Consider the following 17,369-nt stretch of genomic DNA (forward strand, 5'->3'; position numbering starts at 1 on the left):
GTGCCTTGGTTTGCCCAGCTGGTCATGTCTCCTAGTTTCCCCCTGGAACCGGCACTGGAGGCCCTGGGATGAAGGAAGCAATGAAATGAGAGTGAGGGAAGGCCATGTCCTCTCCATCTTTGCCAGACTGGGACACAGCACAAGTGTTGGTATGTTCCCGGAAAGGGCTGAGAAAGGAGCAGCATGGATTTATTTCTCTAGAAAGTCTGGCCAAGAGAGCCAGGTGTTCGATGCACAAGTGACCCCAGGTGCTTCCAATATTGCTGATGTCCCATGTCCAGTGCTCAGCGCTGCCTGTGGCACCCCAGGACAGGTCATCCACCTACCTGGCACCACAGCTTTGTAGTGGCGGCAGGATTTCCTGCCAGGCACAGCACATCCTCTTGTTCCTGTGTCTGTCTGCACCCCAAGCCCATCTGTGCCCCAGCAGCCCCACAGTGGTGTGCCAAGGAGGTGCCAGCAGCCCAGCCCTGTGGCCTTTGTGCAAGCTGCTTAGTGCACCTGGCTATCTAACACGTGCTGAACCCCTCCACACACCCTGCAAAGTCTGATCCCTGTCCAAAGTCCCTCCCTGGATCTGCTGGAGTTGCAGACACTGCCAGCAGCATTGGTCTGTTGGATCTCACCATGCAGCTCCTGACATCCCTCACCCTCTTCCTCTGGGCAGGGCTCAGCACTGCTGTCATCCCAGGTGGGGACAAGGATGGGGATGGGTGCCTGGCTGGCTGCAGCGGGTGTCTGGGGAAGCAGGGTGTCAGCCTGGCTGGCCACAGGGAGGGTCTGGGGAAATGGGCGGGGGCTGCCCAGCTTTGCAAGGGTAAATGGAGTTTACTGTTGTTTTTCTGGGGTCCTTGAGCCAGCTTTCCCCCAGGTTTCTGCCTGTTTCTGGGCCGGGGGCAGAGCTGGGGGAAGGGCTGGGAGAAGTGCCTGTATCCTCTATCACCACACCATCACCATGGTTTTGGCCCCATCCCCTCTGCCAGATAACTTCCCATCATGTCTGTTTTTGCTGCCGCCCTCTTTCCCTGCTCCAGGACCCCAGGCCAGGCCATAGGTACAAGCCTGCATGGTCTTCCCCAACCCCAGATAGCAGCCTGAACCCCTTAGTCCCTGATACAGATGGTCCCAGCATGGGGATGGCCAGGGAATGAGTATTCCTGGGGTGTGGGTACCCTGGTGAGGTGCCCCAGCGATGCAGGTGCTGGTGAGTTGAGACTGACAGGTATTTGCCCTGTCCTAGCTGAGGAGGAGAATCCATCCTTCTGGTACAAGCAAGCGGCTGCAGCCATTGAGGCCTCCTTGAAAGTCCAACCCAGGATAGGCCAAGCCAAAAACCTCATCCTCTTCCTTGGGGATGGTGAGTCCTGATGGCACCCCCAGCAGGCAGGCTGGCATGGCCAGTGCTCTGCTGAGTGGGATGTGGGGAGGGCACTTGGTCCAGAGGGTGACCAGGACCTCTCTCCTTGCCCAGGATTCGGAATCCCCACCATCACGGCCACCCGCATCCTCAAGGGGCAGCAGCAGGGGAAGCTGGGCCCTGAGACCCCTCTTGCCCTGGATGCTTTCCCCTACGTGGCTCTCTCCAAGGTAAATCCCACCATACTGGACAGGGGCCAGAGTGATCCTGGGCATGGGGCCATGGTGATGCCAGGCACAGAGCCACAGTGATACCTTTGGTGCTGCTGGCAGCACAGGGATGCACATGTGCAGTGCATGGGGACCCTGCACATCCCACACTTGTCTCTGGGTGAGCAAATGAGCATGGCAGGGAGCACGGGGCAGGGGGGGGGGCATCTCGCTGTGTGACTCTGCCAGTTGTGCCTGCCCTGAGCCCCTCTGTCCTCGGCAGACGTATAATGTGGACCGGCAGGTCCCCGACAGCGCGGGGACAGCCACAGCCTATCTCTGTGGGGTGAAGGGCAACTACCAGACAGTGGGGGTGAGCGCAGCCGCCCGCCACTCGCAGTGCAGCACCACGGCAGGCAACGAGGTGATTTCGGTGCTGGAGCGAGCCCGCAAAGCTGGTAACGGGGGCTGCAGGGCCGGAGGGACCCTGTGGGGACAAGGGGCACCACACTTGCTGGAGGCTTTCCCCCAGTGAGCATCCCACAGCTGGATGGGGGGGGGGGGCTGTTGCCCTTCATGGGGCCTGATGGGCAGGGGGTTGACAGGGAAGTCAGTGGGCATCGTGACGACAACGCGGGTGCAACATGCATCGCCCTCGGGGACCTACGCACATGTGGTGAACCGTGACTGGTACGCGGATGCCAGCATGCCCACGGGTGCACGGCAGGAGGGCTGCAAGGACATCGCCTGGCAGCTGGTCCACAACGTCGACATCAACGTGAGCACCCGTGGATGGGAGGAGGGAGCAGGGGCAGACACTCCTCCTCCACCCAGGGCACCCCAATTAACACTGCACCTGTCTCATCCCTTCCAGGTGATCCTGGGGGGTGGTCGCAAATACATGACCCCTGTGGGGACACCGGACCCTGAATATCCCACCTACAGCCAGCAGAATGGGATACGTGAGGATGGGATAAACCTCATTGACACGTGGCTGGAGAAACGGCCGGTGGGTGACACAGCAGGGATAGTCCTCTGCCCACTGCTCCTGGTGCAGGGCCAGGCACCCACTAACCCCCTGTGGGATTCGCCCACAGGGTGCCCGCTACGTCTGGAACAAGACAGAGATGCTGGCTGCTGCTGCCAACCCCAGCGTGAATTATTTGATGGGTAACACATGCCCTGTGTGCCAGGATCTGACATGCACCAGGACATGTGAAGACACTGAGGTTGTCCCCAACGTGTCCCCTCCCAGGTCTCTTTGAACCTGGGGACACGAAGTACAACCTGGTGCGTAACACCACCCTGGACCCATCGCTCACTGAGATGATGGAGGCGGCCATCACCATCCTGAGCAGGAACCCCAAAGGCTTCTACCTCTTTGTGGAAGATAAGTTGGGGCTGGTGCTGGTGGGGCTGGTGAGACGGGAGTCCCACATCCCAGGGTGGGAGTGGGAGTTGGGGGTACAGCCCTCAGTCCCCAGCCCACCAAGGGTGCCCATCTGCAGGTGGCAGGATTGACCATGGCCACCATGACGGTGCAGCCCATAAGGCACTGACAGAGGCGGTGGAGTTCGATCGGGCCATCGAGCGGGCAGGTGTCCTGACAGACGAGGCAGAGACCCTCACCGTTGTCACTGCTGACCACTCACACGTCTTCTCCTTTGGTGGCTACACCCTGCGTGGCTCCTCCATCTTCGGTGTGGCTCTGCCCTGCGCCAGCACTGCCAGCTCTGCAGCACCCTGACTGTAGCCAGAGGGGTGATGCAGGTGTTCCTTGGCTGATCCTCCCCCTCCATCACCCCCCCTCACCAGGTCTGGCCCCCAAGTCAGCCACCGATAGGAAGAGCTACACATCCATCCTCTACGGGAATGGGCCGGGGTACCCAGGCCCCAACCGGCCCAACGTGGACGTTGACACAGCCAGTAAGGGCACAGAGACCATGGCTGGGTGGTGGGATGGGTCTGGGGGCCACCATTGCCCCCTCCTCACACCCCTGTCTCCCCTCTGCAGTGCAGTTCGAGTACTTGCAGCAGGCAGCCGTGCCCCTCAATTCGGAGACCCACGGTGGTGAGGATGTGGCCATCCTGGCCAAGGGCCCCATGGCCCACCTCTTCCACGGGGTGCAGGAGCAGACCTACGTGGCCCATGTCATGGCCTACGCCGCCTGCCTCGAGCCCTACACTGACTGCCGCCTGGGGAACTCTGCCCCTGGCACCCATGCCACCCTCTTGGCCCTGCTCCTGCCCACCCTACTCCTGCCCCTCTTCCACTGATCCCGTGTCCCCAGGGCACCCTGTGGGTGCTGCCAGACTCGTGTTTCCCCCCTCCCCACAGTGTGGCACCTGCAGGTGGAGAGCAGCTTTCTGAATCATCCCTGGTCTGGATGCACCTGTCACAGAGGCACCAAGTCCTGGGCACTGGGGGGATCCTACACCACCCACACTGAGGGTGTTAAATACAGTGTTAAATAAATATGGTGTGTGACACTGATGGGGCAAGCATGGTAGCAGTGTGGGGGTGCCATGTGGGCAGGGCTGGGGGTGCTGCTCACTGCTCCCAAACTCACAGGCATGGCCCCTTGCAACTGCCTGGCATATCCACTGTTTTATTGACCAGAAACAGCAGCGAAAAATACAGCAAATGTCTGTGTTCCTAGGCAGGCTGGCATCTCCTGGGTCCCAGCTCTGCCGCTGTGCCCCCCTGCTGGCAGGACTGGTGCAGGGACAAGATGGGGCTGGTGTGGGGGGTGCCAGGGGGGGCACCAGCAAGGGGAGACTTTTGGCCTGGTACAACCCCATGCTGACTCTGAATCACTGTCCCCGCCTTGACCAGTGCTGGGCTGGATGTGGTAGGGCTGTGTGAAGGGTTTGGGGTGGGTGGACAGAAGAAGGGGCACAGGGGTACCTGGGCATGCCCTCATTCCCCCATGGGGACTGAGGGCACCCCCATTGCACAGGGCAGTGAGTATGAAGGGGATGGGCACGAGGCAGCTGCCCAACTAAAATGTCTCCCTGCCGCCTCCACTCCTGTGGCATGTGCTTGGCTTTGGGGTGATCCCCTGTGTCACCCAGGGGTCCCCCTTACGCCTGGACAGTAGGAGGGGTAAACAGGAAGGTGGAGAGTAGGCACAAGGTGGCACTCAAGCAGGGATGGGGATGGGGGTTGCCAGCCTGCCGGAGGGGGATCGACCTCACCACACTGAGCACTTGTGCACCGGGTTCATGGGAGAGTTCTTGGGGCAGTGGAAAACTCGTCCAAACTCCTCAAACTGCGAGACGCTGCCCAGGACCCTGCCAGGAGATGGGGGCATCTTAGAACTGGGCACCCCCGGACCTCCTACTGCTGCCATGCACCCTGCTGAGGACACCTGCTCACCCTAGCACTGCTACATCCCTTGCTGCAGGGATATCCACCCAAAATCGGCTGGCACCAGCACCCCAAAGGTTGTCCACCCCACTTTGCATGGCACTGACAGCTGTGGGGAAGGCTGGCACCCACCATGCCCCTCCCTTTTTGGGAGCACCCAGTACCTGTAGTGCTCTGGGGCGTGCTTGTCTGTCAGCACCTGCAGGTAGATGGACTGGGATCGCCGCTTGATGCACCAGTTCTGCAGGGGAGAAGGGTTCCATGGGTGAGCTGACTGGAGCACCCCAGGCCCAGGCACCTACTGCGGCATAACAGCCTTTCTGGCTGCTGGGTGTTGGGGGCAGCAATGCCCTGGTTATGCTTGTTATTGTAGGGTTCCTCAGTAGCCTGTGTATGTGGTATAGGTGGGTTGAGAGATCATGGAGGCATTATTGTTATTATGGAGTCTCCTGGATTGTGAGCTGCCTGGCTGTAGGGTCTCCTACAAGTTTGGGATCATGTGTGTTTATTACTATAGAGCCTCTGGAGGTGATGGGGGGACACATGTTTGTTATTGTAGGGTCCCCAGGAGCAATGGGGCAATGTGGGGTGTTCTGTGCAGGGCTGAGCTCTGTACCCTGAGGCCAGGACCTGCTGATGCAGCCAAGCCAGGCTCCTGGCCATGAGCACTGGGTCCCCCAGGGATCTGTCACCGTCCCTTTGGGCCACCCACACCACACAGGTTAACCCTCCTGCTCCAGTACCTGTTCTGTGTGGGGAGAGCAGGGGCTCACCTGGGCAAAGGCGATGAAGAAGAGCTGGTCGTGTGTGTATTTCATGTGGTGCAGGGGGTGCTCAGGTCCATGCTCCCGCACCCACTTCTGGTAGGCCTGGAGAACAAGGTGTGCCCCCAGCATGGCCTACTCCAAACCCACTCTCAACCCACCCCTCAGGCCCTTCAGCAACCAGCAAGCAGGATCATCCCCACTCCCTGCTGCAGGGAGCAAGGAGGGGCTGGGGGTCTCCAGCCCACTCAGTGGGGACAGCAAAAGCATCTTGACAATGGCTGACACCTCAGGGTGGGGGGACACTTACGTAGTAGGCAAGTTTAAGCCCCCCCATGTCAGCGATGTTCTCCCCCAGTGTGTGTTTGCCATTCACCTGTCAGGAGAAGAGCAATTACAGGGTGAACAGAGAAGTCCCCTCAGCCAGGCATCCCTCCCATCCCATCCTGGCATGGAGGCTGTGCTTCAGTTGCCCCACCCAGCACCCTAAGGAATTTCCAAGCTGAGGTGTGATGAATTGTTGGGTCTCAGGGCTGGGCAGGGCAGAGCAAGGCTCTTCTGCAGACACCCAGCCTCAGCTACACAGCACCAGGGACATCCCCCTGGGGCACTGTGTGCCCTGGGTGTCATTGTCCAGCAGGTCAGGGCAGTCTCACCCGCTGATTGTAGACAGTGAAGTTGTCATAGAGATTGACAATACACTGTGCCTTCTTCAGGAACTTGCTGTATGACCGCTCTGTCCACCAGTGCACCAGGTTCCCGTGCCGGTCGTACTGTCCCCCTGCCAAGGCAATCGCCACCCCTGTTAGTCTCAAGGGACCCAGGCGACCTGCCTGACTGCCCTCAGCCCACCCACCTCCCGTCCTGGTATGATATGGGGAGGAGACTCACCCCAGTCATCGTAACCATGGGTCAGCTCGTGCCCAATGATGGTGCCAATCCCACCATAATTCAGGGACCTGTTGGGTGGGGAGCAGAGGTGAGAGGGTGGAGAGCATGTTGCTGGCAGGGATGGTGGTGACCCCAGGACATGGCACCCCATCGCCTGCCCTGACACCCCCCGGCCACCCCATGGCCCCACACTCACTGTGGGAACTCAGGGTCATAGAGGGTGGGCTGCAGGATTCCAGCAGGGAACACTGGGGACACAGGAGAACTTTGCAGTGGAGGGTTACACTCCCCTGTACCCACCCACATCATCACCCAGTGACATGGGACCCTGGGCTGTGCCCCCACCCCAAATCCTTGCCGCTCCCCCACTCGGGGGCTGATAGGGGGTGGGCAGTGCTCACCCATCTGGTTCTTGTTGGGCAGGTAGTAGGCATTCAGTGCCTGAGGAGGCAGCAGCCACCTGCAAGGAGAGACAGCAGTGCTGGGCTGCAGGGGCACTAAGGGACATAGACATGCCACCCCTTTGCACAGCTGGGGAACAGGGGGGCATTCCTGGCTTGTCCTGTACGCTTCTGCCTACACCCTATGGGGTGCAACTGGGCACGTGGACAGGGGGCATTGATGGGGTCATGCTGCCCCCCCCTTCCCCCATATTACTCCCAGGACAAGGGGATACCCACGCAGACTTGTCCACCTCCTGTCGGATCTTCTTCACCGAGAGCCTGATGCTGAAGGCAATGCTGTTGAGGATGTTCTTGAAGTAGGTCTTCTCATCCACATCAAACTGAGGGGCACAGTCATATCAAGGGGTCATGCCAGCCCCAAGAGTGTGAGGAACAGGTCTGGGGCATCATCCCACCCCTGTGAGCCTTAGTGACAGAGGGTATGGGACAGTGGCTGTGGTTTGGATGTGTCAGAGTGTGTCCTCATGTCCCATGCTTGTGTCCACAGGGGCAGCTGCTTCTCCTTTAATTCTGTGGGCTCTCTGGGCCATGCTGGCAACCCTAGCCCTTGCTCAGGATGGGGCTGAGCTCTGAGGTTGCAATGTGGGGAAGGAGACACCATCCCAGATCCCAGGAAGAGTATGGCACTGCCCACGTGCGGCACCTTGTCACTGGTGGGATACAATGAGCACCAGCAGGTGGCCTGTTTTGGGGTGGCATCTCTGCAGACCCCAATGTGGGGATCATCTCCTCCCTACACATGCCCATTCCCCCCATGTGCTCATGGGACACTCCTTGCCTCATACTCCTTGTCGATGGCCTCTGGTTTCAGCAGGAAGTCGGGATACCCGATCATCACCATCATGTACCGGAGCTGTGGGCAAAGTGAGTGGTGGGTGGATGCCCCCATCCCCTGTGCCTCTGGGCTGGTGAGGAGGCAAGGAGAGGAGTTCATGCTGGGGGCCACTACCTTGGCCCTGGCTGCTCTCCGTGTCTCCTCATCCATCCAGTCCAGCTCATCTAGGCGCTGGTCCAGGATGTATTTGATGTCCTCCACCAGCTGTTGCACCTATGATGGGTCACCACAGTGCTGGCATGGCATCCTCGCCATCCATCGCCAGCCAGACAGCCCCCAGTGGGGTGCTGGGTGCTCAGCAGCCACTTTGGCAAGATGATGGAAGGGTCATGGTGGCTTCATGCCCATAGGCAGCAACACCTACCTTGGCTTTGCTGGCAGAGGAGAAGTGCTCCTCCACGAAGAGGGCTCCCAGGGCCATGCCGAAGTGCTTGTTGGCCTGGCTCAGGCAGATCTTACCCAGCTCAAGCTGCTTCTCATTGCCCTCCATCTCCTTGGATAGCTCATGGATGGCGTCACGGAAGGGGGTAGAGAGGTGCTCGCTCAGCACCACCACGATGCGCCACAGCATGTAGTTGTGAAGGATCCTGGTGACAGGGGGCAAGATCAGCCCTGGGCATGTTCTCAGGCACACAGGGAAGGCAGGACCATGCACCAGGATGGGGAAAAGCCACTTCAGGGACACAAAGGGGCCATGACCTGTGGGGACACTGGGACAGTCTGGCACCATGTCCCTCCCACATGTGTGTTGAGCCTGGTGACCTGTAGCATAGGTGACTCAGCAGGTGTCCAGGCACAACCAGGATGCTGTGGGGCTCACAACAGTTCCTTCTCCCAGGAGCTTTCCCAGGTTTCCTGTGCCCAGTCTTGCCTTCCCAGAAAGAGGGTCCTGGAGTGGGGGGGACCAGCCACAGCCATCCTGTGCCCCCTACAAGGCTGAGGAAGGTGCCAGGGGCACAGGAGGTGCCAGCCCCACTCACCTGCTGGGTGTCACACGGATGAGGTCAGACACCTTGTGCATGTAGTCAGTAGCCAGCAGCACCACCTCCTCCTCCTCTGAGAAGTTGTCATGGAAGATGCGGTCCAGCAAGCGCTTCCACTTGAGCTGCCAGGGCAGGCATGGTCAGAGGGGCATGGGGACCCTCATTCCATGCCACCCTGGAGAGGTCCCCCTCTGGACTTTCCAGGCTTCCAACACCCCTTCTCACCCAGAAAAGTGCAGAGTGTATTCACCATCCTCAAATGAATTTAACTGGAGCAGAGAGGGGGCAGCAAGTGCATGGAGCAGGGAAACAGGGAATAGTGTGGGGCAGATGGGGGCAAGGGGTGACAGGCTGGCACCAGGGGTACTAACCGTGGGAGTGATGCGTTGCAGCTCACCCAGGGTCACTTTGTGGTACATGCTGCTGACATCCCTCCGCACGTCATCATACTCAGACACTGTGATCTGCACAGAGTGGGCATGGCTGTCACCATCCCACTGCCCACCTTGAGGTGACACAGGGACAGGGTAGTGGAATGGGGCACAGGTCTGGGGCAAGAGGGGCTGCTGACCCACATTCTTCCCACTCCCTGCCCCAGGAACCCTCTGCTGCCAATGGACCTGATCATAGAGTCCTCAAGGAATTGAAGTACCCAAGAGATGGGCACAGGGGTACCCCAAGGTCCAGACTGACGTTCCCAGGATCTGGAATCATGAAGGGTCTGGAGTGGGTTCACAAGGAATGGATGCAGGGCTGGACTGTTGTCCCAAGGGGGGTGACTGGAGGTTCTCAAGGTGTGGGACTCGGTCCCTGAGACTCCACCACAGGATCCTCAAGGGGCTGAGATCCCCAAGGGCCAGGAATGAAGGTCCCCAAGAGTTGGGAGTGGAGGTCCCCAAGGAGGTATTGTAATGGGGTCCCTTAGGACCAGACATGGAGATCCCCAAAAATCTGCAACTGGGCTGTCCAAGGGCTGGGCAGGGGCACCACAAAGCCCAGTGCAGACATCCTCCTCACGTTGGCAAGGTGCTGCTCCAACTGCAGGATCTCCTGGGCTTTCTGCTCCACATGCTCAGCCCCCAGGAGGGTGAGCAGTCGCTCCATGAATACCCGGTATGCAGCCAGGATCTGTGCAGAGGAAAGGGATGCTGAGTTCCACCCTGCACTGCCCTGCAGTACCCCAGTCCCTGGCACTGCTGGCAGTGGATGCCCTCTGTCACCCCATGCAGGGTGCTGGTTCCTCTCCTTGTTCTCCTCCTCACCTTCTCACTCTCCTCATCCTGTCCGAGGTAGAGGGTCCGTTCAGGCAGAGTCAGCCCGTCCTGGTCGATCTGGAAGGGAGAGATGGGGGTGGTGGGTGAGGAGAGGAGGGGTGCTGTGCTGAGCCAGGCACTCTTCAACTGCCCCTGTATTGCAGAGTGGCAGTGTGGTGGAACAACCACAGGCATGGGCAAATCGGTGCCTCATTTTCCCTCCTGCTGGAGGCTGCTGGAGCTACAGTGGCAGCACAAACAGGCTGGGATTGCTGAGCTAGGGGCAGGCCCTTGCTCTAGGGCCTGACTGGCACCCAGGCTGCCCCATAGCCTGCTCTATGATGCCACCACACTCTGCCTCATCCCTGCCCCATGGTATCACCACACCTGTCCCATGGCATCCCCACACCTGTCACATGGCCAGCCTCAATCCTGTGCTGCAGCTTGCCCCATAAGGAGCCACAGGGATGAACTGCATGGACACCCCCACTCTCTACACACACCCTCTGCTATCCTGCAGCCACAGCCACCGCCTTTAACACATACACACACCTGAACATGCTTGCATGTATGTGTACACATGCACACACATATCCACACCTGTAACTCACCACACACCACATACACCTCTGGATACTCACACCCCTGTGCATTCACCATTTATATTATCCCCCCATGAACATGCACACAGACACACAGACAGAAACACAGACACACAGACACACACATACACCTTCCCTACTCTGTCAGCCCCCTGTGTCCCATCCCACCAGCACCCCTCCACACACACAGCCACAATGCTGCCTGGAACAACCAAGGGCACTCTCAGCCTTTCTCCACCACCCCTCTCATCACCCCTGGCCCCCTTTCCTTTCCTACACGGGTGCTGCTACACCTGCAGCCCTCACACACAAACCTCGGACCTCTCACACACACCCTGTCGCGCTCACACCCATCACACACCCACCCCCAATCACACCCACTACACACACATACATTCCACCCCCCTGCAAAACACACACCGCGCCCCGCAAACCCCGCCGCCCAGTCCTGGCTGGCACACCCATCTCCCCCCTTCTACGTCCACCCTGTCCCACTCCGCGCATACCCGGACCCCGCTGAGCCCGCCCACCCTTTCCCTGTGACACACGCTCCCTCTAGTGTTACACACGGGCGGCCCGCAGCCGGCACCGCGCCTCCCTGGCCCCGCACACTCATTCACAGTCTCATTCACATTCACACCCCCGAACCCCACCATCACACAGGGAACGGGGCGGCTCGTCCCCACCACTGTGTCCTCCCAGTGCTCCCGCCAGCAGCAACACTTCGATCCCACCGTGCCGTCACCGTGCACACGCCATGCCCACCTTGTCCCTGCTATGCCCACCTCCGTGCCCGCCATGGCATCCTTGCTGTGCCATTGCTGTGCTCCCACCATGCCCACCACTGCACCGCCACACCCATCAAAGGTGCTTGAGGCTTGGCCAGCCAGATAAAGCCCACCCATGCCCCGGGGGCACCACAGGGCGAAGGACATGAGCTGGCAGGAGTGTGAAAGGACAGCAAAGCCATGGACAAATGCTCTGGCACCCTGACACAGCGCTGTGGGGTTGGGGGGCATCTCCCTGCCTCCACCTGGGATTTGCCCCCTGAGTACAGATGGCAGACAGAATGCCAAAGTGAGGAGCTTGGCTACCAGCAGTCTGGAGACCCTGGTGCCCTACTGTCCTCAGCACCCAGGTGAGTGGCACTGCCTCACTCTGTGCATTCCCCCGCCCATAACCCCAGACCTTGTCCTGAAGGTGCCACCCTCACCCCAGGGCAGCCTGATATAGGGATCCCATGGTGGGGAGACAGGAGGGTCCCCAGGGACAGAGGGGAGCCCCGGCCGAGCCATATGCTACAGCCAAGCCCACATGGCCAATGCCACTGCAACAAGGACGGTGACATCAGGCAGGTGTCATCAGCTCTGGCGGGTGACTGGGGTGGGGGGCAGCCCCGGGGGCAGGGTGCCCTCACCCGGATGACGTAGCGGGAGGTGTTCCTCTCGTCCAGGCTAACAGTGAGGGAAAAGAGCACGGCAGCGCTGTAGACCCCCTGGGTCTTGTAGAGCAGCTCGTTGATGTCCCCACGATCCGGAGTGGCGTCCCAGCCACCGCACTCCCCAATGACTTCTAGCATGGGCCGGGGGCCAAGCCGGTCGATCTCAGCCCGGTCCAGGCATGAGCGGAAAAACTCCTTGACCTTCCTCTCGGCCGAGGCGGGGGCTCGGCGCCGTACAGGGCGGCTCAGCAGAGCCCGCAGCTTCGCCTCGTTCTGCTCGGCGATGGCCCCGATGGTGCCGTACACCAGCTTGTCCTCAGGGATGCCGTGCCGCCGAAGCCAGCCACCGCAGGCGAAGGAGTAGAAGTCCTGGCAAGGGTCGATGGTAGCATCCATGTTGGCGCTGAGGAAGCGGGATGCCCTCAGGAAGGCCTTCTTCTCCTGGCACCCCTCCAAGCAGTAGCTGTCCCCTTCAGCCGCCAGGTACTTAAGGACCAACATGCACGTCAAGATGACGCAGAGACCCGCAGCGAACACCAGCCCTGAGAGCAAACAGACCTCCCGGCGGCTCCAGCGTGGCAGCCCCCCACGGCGCTTCTTGGCCCCTGTGCCCAGCTGGAGGGCGAAGCCATTGGGCAAGGTGCCGCTCTGGTACTTGCTCACATACTTCACCTCCTGAAACTCGTCATAGTGTGCTGTCAATGAGTAGGTCTTCTCCATGGCTGGGGATGGCGCTCTCCGCTGGCAGCACAGGTGAAGGGGGCTCAGGGCAGGTGGAGGGCAGGCTCAGGCACCCTGCAGTTCATGTTGGAGCCGTGCCTACCACAGGGAGGTGATGGAGGGTGTCCGAGTGAGTCAGGAAGCTCCTGGAAAAGGCAGAGGAGATGGTTGGGGGGGGGGGGGGGGCGTTGGGAGGAGCAAGGGCGGGGGGGATTGTTTCTTGTCGTCATTGCTGCCTGCATCACCACCACTGCCTATGTGCCCCACTGGTGGCACTGGGGCTGACCCCAGTGTCACGAGCTTGGTGGCAACCCTATCCAATGGCTGTACCCTCTCTCAGCTCCTTTGGTGACAGGGCATGGTCCTGCCTGCATCATCCCAGCCAGGTTTCAGCCCCTGGCACAGCCTTAACTCATGCACACCCCACATCCACACAACGCACCAGCAAGAGCATTCACACCGGGTGGATGTCTGGGATAGTCCAGCTAGCCCATCCTCACACTGCACCTTGAGAGCCCTTCCTGACCGGGAGTGCACAGGGCTGTCAGTCCCTCTGGGTGGGGTATGGATGGGGTGAGCAGCTTGGGGAAGAGGGGTTTTGGGGAAATTTTTGAGGGGAGACTGGGCTGAGTGTTGTGGGTTGGGTCAGGTTGTGTGGCCCTGCACTGTGTTGGGTTGGGTCGTGGTATGCCGTGTTGCATTGCATTGTGTCAAATCGTGGTGCAGTGTGTGATTGTGTGAGCAAAGTTAATTCCAGTCTGTGGGAAGCCCTGGATCCTGTGGACATCTCACAGCATTCTCCCACTATCACCACCACCACCCACCCAACCGCTCTCCACTGGCTGGTCCCCGATGGGCAGGGGTGTCTCTCATGGGTGACTGGGGAGGAGGGGGTCTGCCCATGAGGAAAGAAGGGTGGGGACACAGATGGGTTGTGGGGGTGGCTTCAAAAGGAGACCCCGCGTCTTGCTTGGTGCAGAGTGGCACCCCAATTTGCAGGTGGGGAAGGACAGGCTGGGGACAGAGAGCTGCTCGGGAGGTGGTCAGTATTCTCCCTCTAACGGGCCCCTCCCACGCCTCGCACCCCCATTTCTTCCGCAACTTGGGCAAAGTTGTGCCCCGGGCCCGCAGACCGGCGGTGCCCATGCAGGGAAGCTGCCGCCGTCGGAAAGTTAGCGAGGACGGCAGCGAGCACGGCAGGGCGCGGGAGGGGGAGGGGACTGGCCGGGAAGCTCGGTGGATGCTGCTTGGGGTGCTGCCCAAGATGCTCAGGGGATTCTCGGGGGTGCCCGGGGCACGCTGCCCGGGATACACGGGGAATGTTGCCCGCGGTGCTCAGATGATGCTGCCCACAATGCTCGGGAAGGTGCTTGCCGGGATGATAGGGAGATGCTCGGCAGGTACTCGCCGGAATGATGCCTGTGATGCTCGGGGGCATACTCGAGGGCTGCTCGAGGGCTGCTCGAGGGCTGCTCGAGGGATGCTCGGGAAGTGCTCCCCGGGCTCATGCTCGGGATATTCGGGCGATGCTCGCAGAGCGCTCGCAGACGGACTCGGGATCTGCTCCCCGGGCTGCTCGCGGAGTGCTCACCAAGGTATTCGGGGGATGCTGAGGGTTTGTTCTTCGTTCTGATTCTCGGAATGTCCGCGGGTGCTCGGGGGTCGCTCGCCGTTTGCTCACCGAGATACTTGGGAGATGATCCCGGGGTGCTGAGGGGATGCTGGCAGAGATGCTCGGGGACGCTGCCCGGGATGCTCGAGGGGTTCTGGAGGTTGCTCACCGGCTCTCTCGGGGGATGTCAGCAGGCTGCCGGGGGCTGGCCGGCCCCGCGCTGACCGTCCGGCTGCGCGCTCCGCGCTCCGCTCCGCGCCCCGCGCCGTGGCTGGCGGAGCGGCGGGGCCGGAGGGAGGCGGCGGGGCGGGGAGGGGGTGGTGTCTCCAGCCCGGCTCTCCCGCAGGCCAGGCTCCATTAACGAGATTATTATGCAAATGGAGCAGCCCTGTGCCACCCGCCAGCCTTACCTCATCCCCGCTGGAGGGGAGGCAGGGCAGGGGGGTCCCTGGGCCACCCACCCCGGGGCGATGGCACACTGCTGGTAGTGCCAGTCTGCCTGGCATTGCCCGTCCGGCGACCCTGCTGCCACCGCTCGGCAGCCGGGCACCCAGGAAGGGCATAAGTGGGCACGGCCGACGGCCTGTGCCGGGAGCATCCCAGTGGCTCGACACCCCCCACCCCCTGCCCAGACACCCTGGAGGGCCAATCCAGTCCTACCAGTCTGGGTACGAGGGGACAGAACTGTGGGTGGGCAGGAGACAAAGCCTGGGAGGCTCCAGGTGAGACGGTGGGCACAGGGATGGCATAGGGTGGCAACGGGAGGGGGCTGTGCCTTCACATACACATGTGAAGGTCCGGGAATATTAAACTGCATTGCAGATAAATCCCCAACATAAATATCGTGAGCTGCTCTGCCACGGGGGGGCCCAGCATGGAGATTTATAGCCCAGCAATTCCCACCACCCGCGGTGGTCCCCTGCAGCGGCTGCGTACCCTGGCCCCATGTGGCTGTCCTGCCTGCTGTGCTCAGGGGTGCCTTGATACCCTCACCCCTGCTGTGCCAGCACATCTCTGGGTGTTCAGAGGGGGCTCTGAGTCTTCCTGAGTGCTGTGGTGGGACAGCACATACTGAGTGCTCTGCTACACATGGCATGGGGCCCTGCTTGCCATGGGGTGGGTGGCTCTGTGATGTGTAACACACTCTTGCCCTGTGAGCACCATGGGCTGCCCCCAGGCACAGCCCTTACTACCAAGGCTGCACTCTCCAGTGCTGGAGGGACAGGATACTGGCCATGGCCCGGGCAAGGTGCCTTTTGCTGCAGCAGGCACGCAACATCACCTGCACAGGTAGTGGCACACATGTGCATCATGTACACCCACACACACCCACACACACTTGTGCAGACATACATGCTTTACCTCTACACATGTACTCACACTCAAGCATTCGCTGCCATCCACACATACCCTGGTACACTTACATATACATCAGTGTGCTGCAGCACAGCTCTCCTGGGGCACATGCCAAGGCAGAGGGCCTTCATGAATCCCAACAGAGAGATGCCACAGGCTTGGGCATTCCAAACAGCCAGGCACCACCAACCCCAGTGGCGTGTAAGAGCACTCAGAGTCAGGCTACTTCATGGGTGGGCACAGGGAGCTCAACCCTGCTGCCCATGAGGGAGCTGGCTGGAGTGTGGGGGCATTGGGACTGGGTGCCACACACCATTCTCCCCCATGCCTGCACCTACCCGGCCCTCAGACACACTTGACACCTTGGTTGGAGCATGATAGATGCACATAGAGGGGTGCAGGGAAGGACCTGGTGTTATTAACAGCCCTGGGTATTGCTCCAACTGTGCTGTAAAAATTAAAGGCGTGTGGATATAAAATAATGGATAAATCTGAGCTGGCCACAGAGCACTGCGGCGTCCCGCAGGTGTTGGCATCTCAAAAAGCCAGGGTATGGCAGGCGTGTGATGGGCACCTCTGTGTAGATATGGGGCATCAGGCAGTGCCTGCACCCACTTCAAGTGCTGACTTTCCCCCAGTAAGTCCACTGAGTACCCTGAGAGGATGCACAGGCAGTGCCAACCTCTGGAATTGGTGCTGTAAGGAAAGGGGCTGCTGCTGAAGTTCGGATGGAAGAAAAAGAGCTTATCCCTATGCAGATGGGGCTGGGGACAAAAGGCACCTGCTCCAGGATGCCCACAAGTGCTGCCCAGCCCATGCACCCACAACAGGCAGGATTCCATGTCACAGGGCCAATCCATCCAGGGATTACCAGCCAGGTGTGACTCTGGTGTCCTGCCCACCCCACGGCCCAGGGCTCCAATCTGGAGCAGGACCCCAGCAGCGCCCACCTTGCCAGCCCCACTTGGCCCTGCCCATCCCGTGGGCCACCCTGCTGGCATCCTCATTTTCCCCAAGATTAGCCGCAGCGCGGGAGCCTCCGCGCATCACCAGCAGGTGACAAATAAGATTTTTCCACTCTCCCGAGCACCCGGCATGGGTCTGTCATTGAAAATGCAAAGCAGCGCAGTGCCAACCTCCGCCACCCGCCCTCACCTCTGTCAGCCCCTTGGTGCTGAGCACCCAGCCAGATGAACCCCCCCACCCTTGCCACCAGAACCCCCACTCCACCTGCTGCTGTCCCTCAGCAGTGCTGGGGTGCTGAGTGTGGTGCCCTCATGCCCAGTGGGGCAGGTTCCCAGGGTGTTTCTTAGAGACATGCTAGTTTAGGAGTGTCTACCTGGGTGGGCAGCATGGCCTCATGATATCCTCTGAGTGCACCCACATGCCTAGTGCTGTGGGGAGATGAGCAGGGCAGAGGGTGCCTAGGGGTTCCCACCAAGCAGGGTCTGTGCACCCCACCAGGGCCTGTAAGCCTCCAGGAAGGGTGGCAGGCTCTGGGATGGGCACATG

At 60.5% G+C, this 17,369-nt stretch overlaps 2 protein-coding genes across 2 annotated transcripts; one reads left to right on the plus strand and one right to left on the minus strand.

Annotated features, from left to right (window-relative positions):
• The first annotated feature begins 627 nt into the window (after positions 1-627).
• LOC139676882 (intestinal-type alkaline phosphatase-like) lies at positions 628-3,843 on the plus strand. Its single transcript, XM_071566308.1, has 11 exons — positions 628-691; positions 1,241-1,357; positions 1,472-1,587; positions 1,850-2,024; positions 2,172-2,344; positions 2,441-2,575; positions 2,664-2,736; positions 2,822-2,954; positions 3,073-3,266; positions 3,382-3,492; positions 3,581-3,843. The coding sequence occupies exons 1-11, from the start codon at positions 628-630 to the stop codon at positions 3,841-3,843; spliced, it is 1,554 nt and encodes a 517-aa protein (XP_071422409.1).
• Positions 3,844-4,586: 743 nt separating this feature from the next.
• On the minus strand, positions 4,587-13,005 carry ECEL1 (endothelin converting enzyme like 1). Its single transcript, XM_071566336.1, has 17 exons — positions 12,146-13,005; positions 10,136-10,204; positions 9,891-10,001; positions 9,245-9,337; positions 8,871-8,995; positions 8,255-8,477; positions 8,005-8,103; positions 7,834-7,908; positions 7,272-7,375; positions 6,993-7,051; positions 6,788-6,839; positions 6,592-6,659; positions 6,357-6,481; positions 6,011-6,076; positions 5,710-5,805; positions 5,101-5,177; positions 4,587-4,860 (listed from the first exon to the last, which is right to left on the minus strand). The coding sequence occupies exons 1-17, from the start codon at positions 12,887-12,889 to the stop codon at positions 4,761-4,763; spliced, it is 2,286 nt and encodes a 761-aa protein (XP_071422437.1). The 5' UTR covers positions 12,890-13,005; the 3' UTR covers positions 4,587-4,760.
• Positions 13,006-17,369: the final 4,364 nt, after the last annotated feature.

The sequence above is a fragment of the Pithys albifrons genome, chromosome 11, assembly GCF_047495875.1.
Source record: "Pithys albifrons albifrons isolate INPA30051 chromosome 11, PitAlb_v1, whole genome shotgun sequence".
Lineage (NCBI taxonomy): Eukaryota > Metazoa > Chordata > Aves > Passeriformes > Thamnophilidae > Pithys > Pithys albifrons.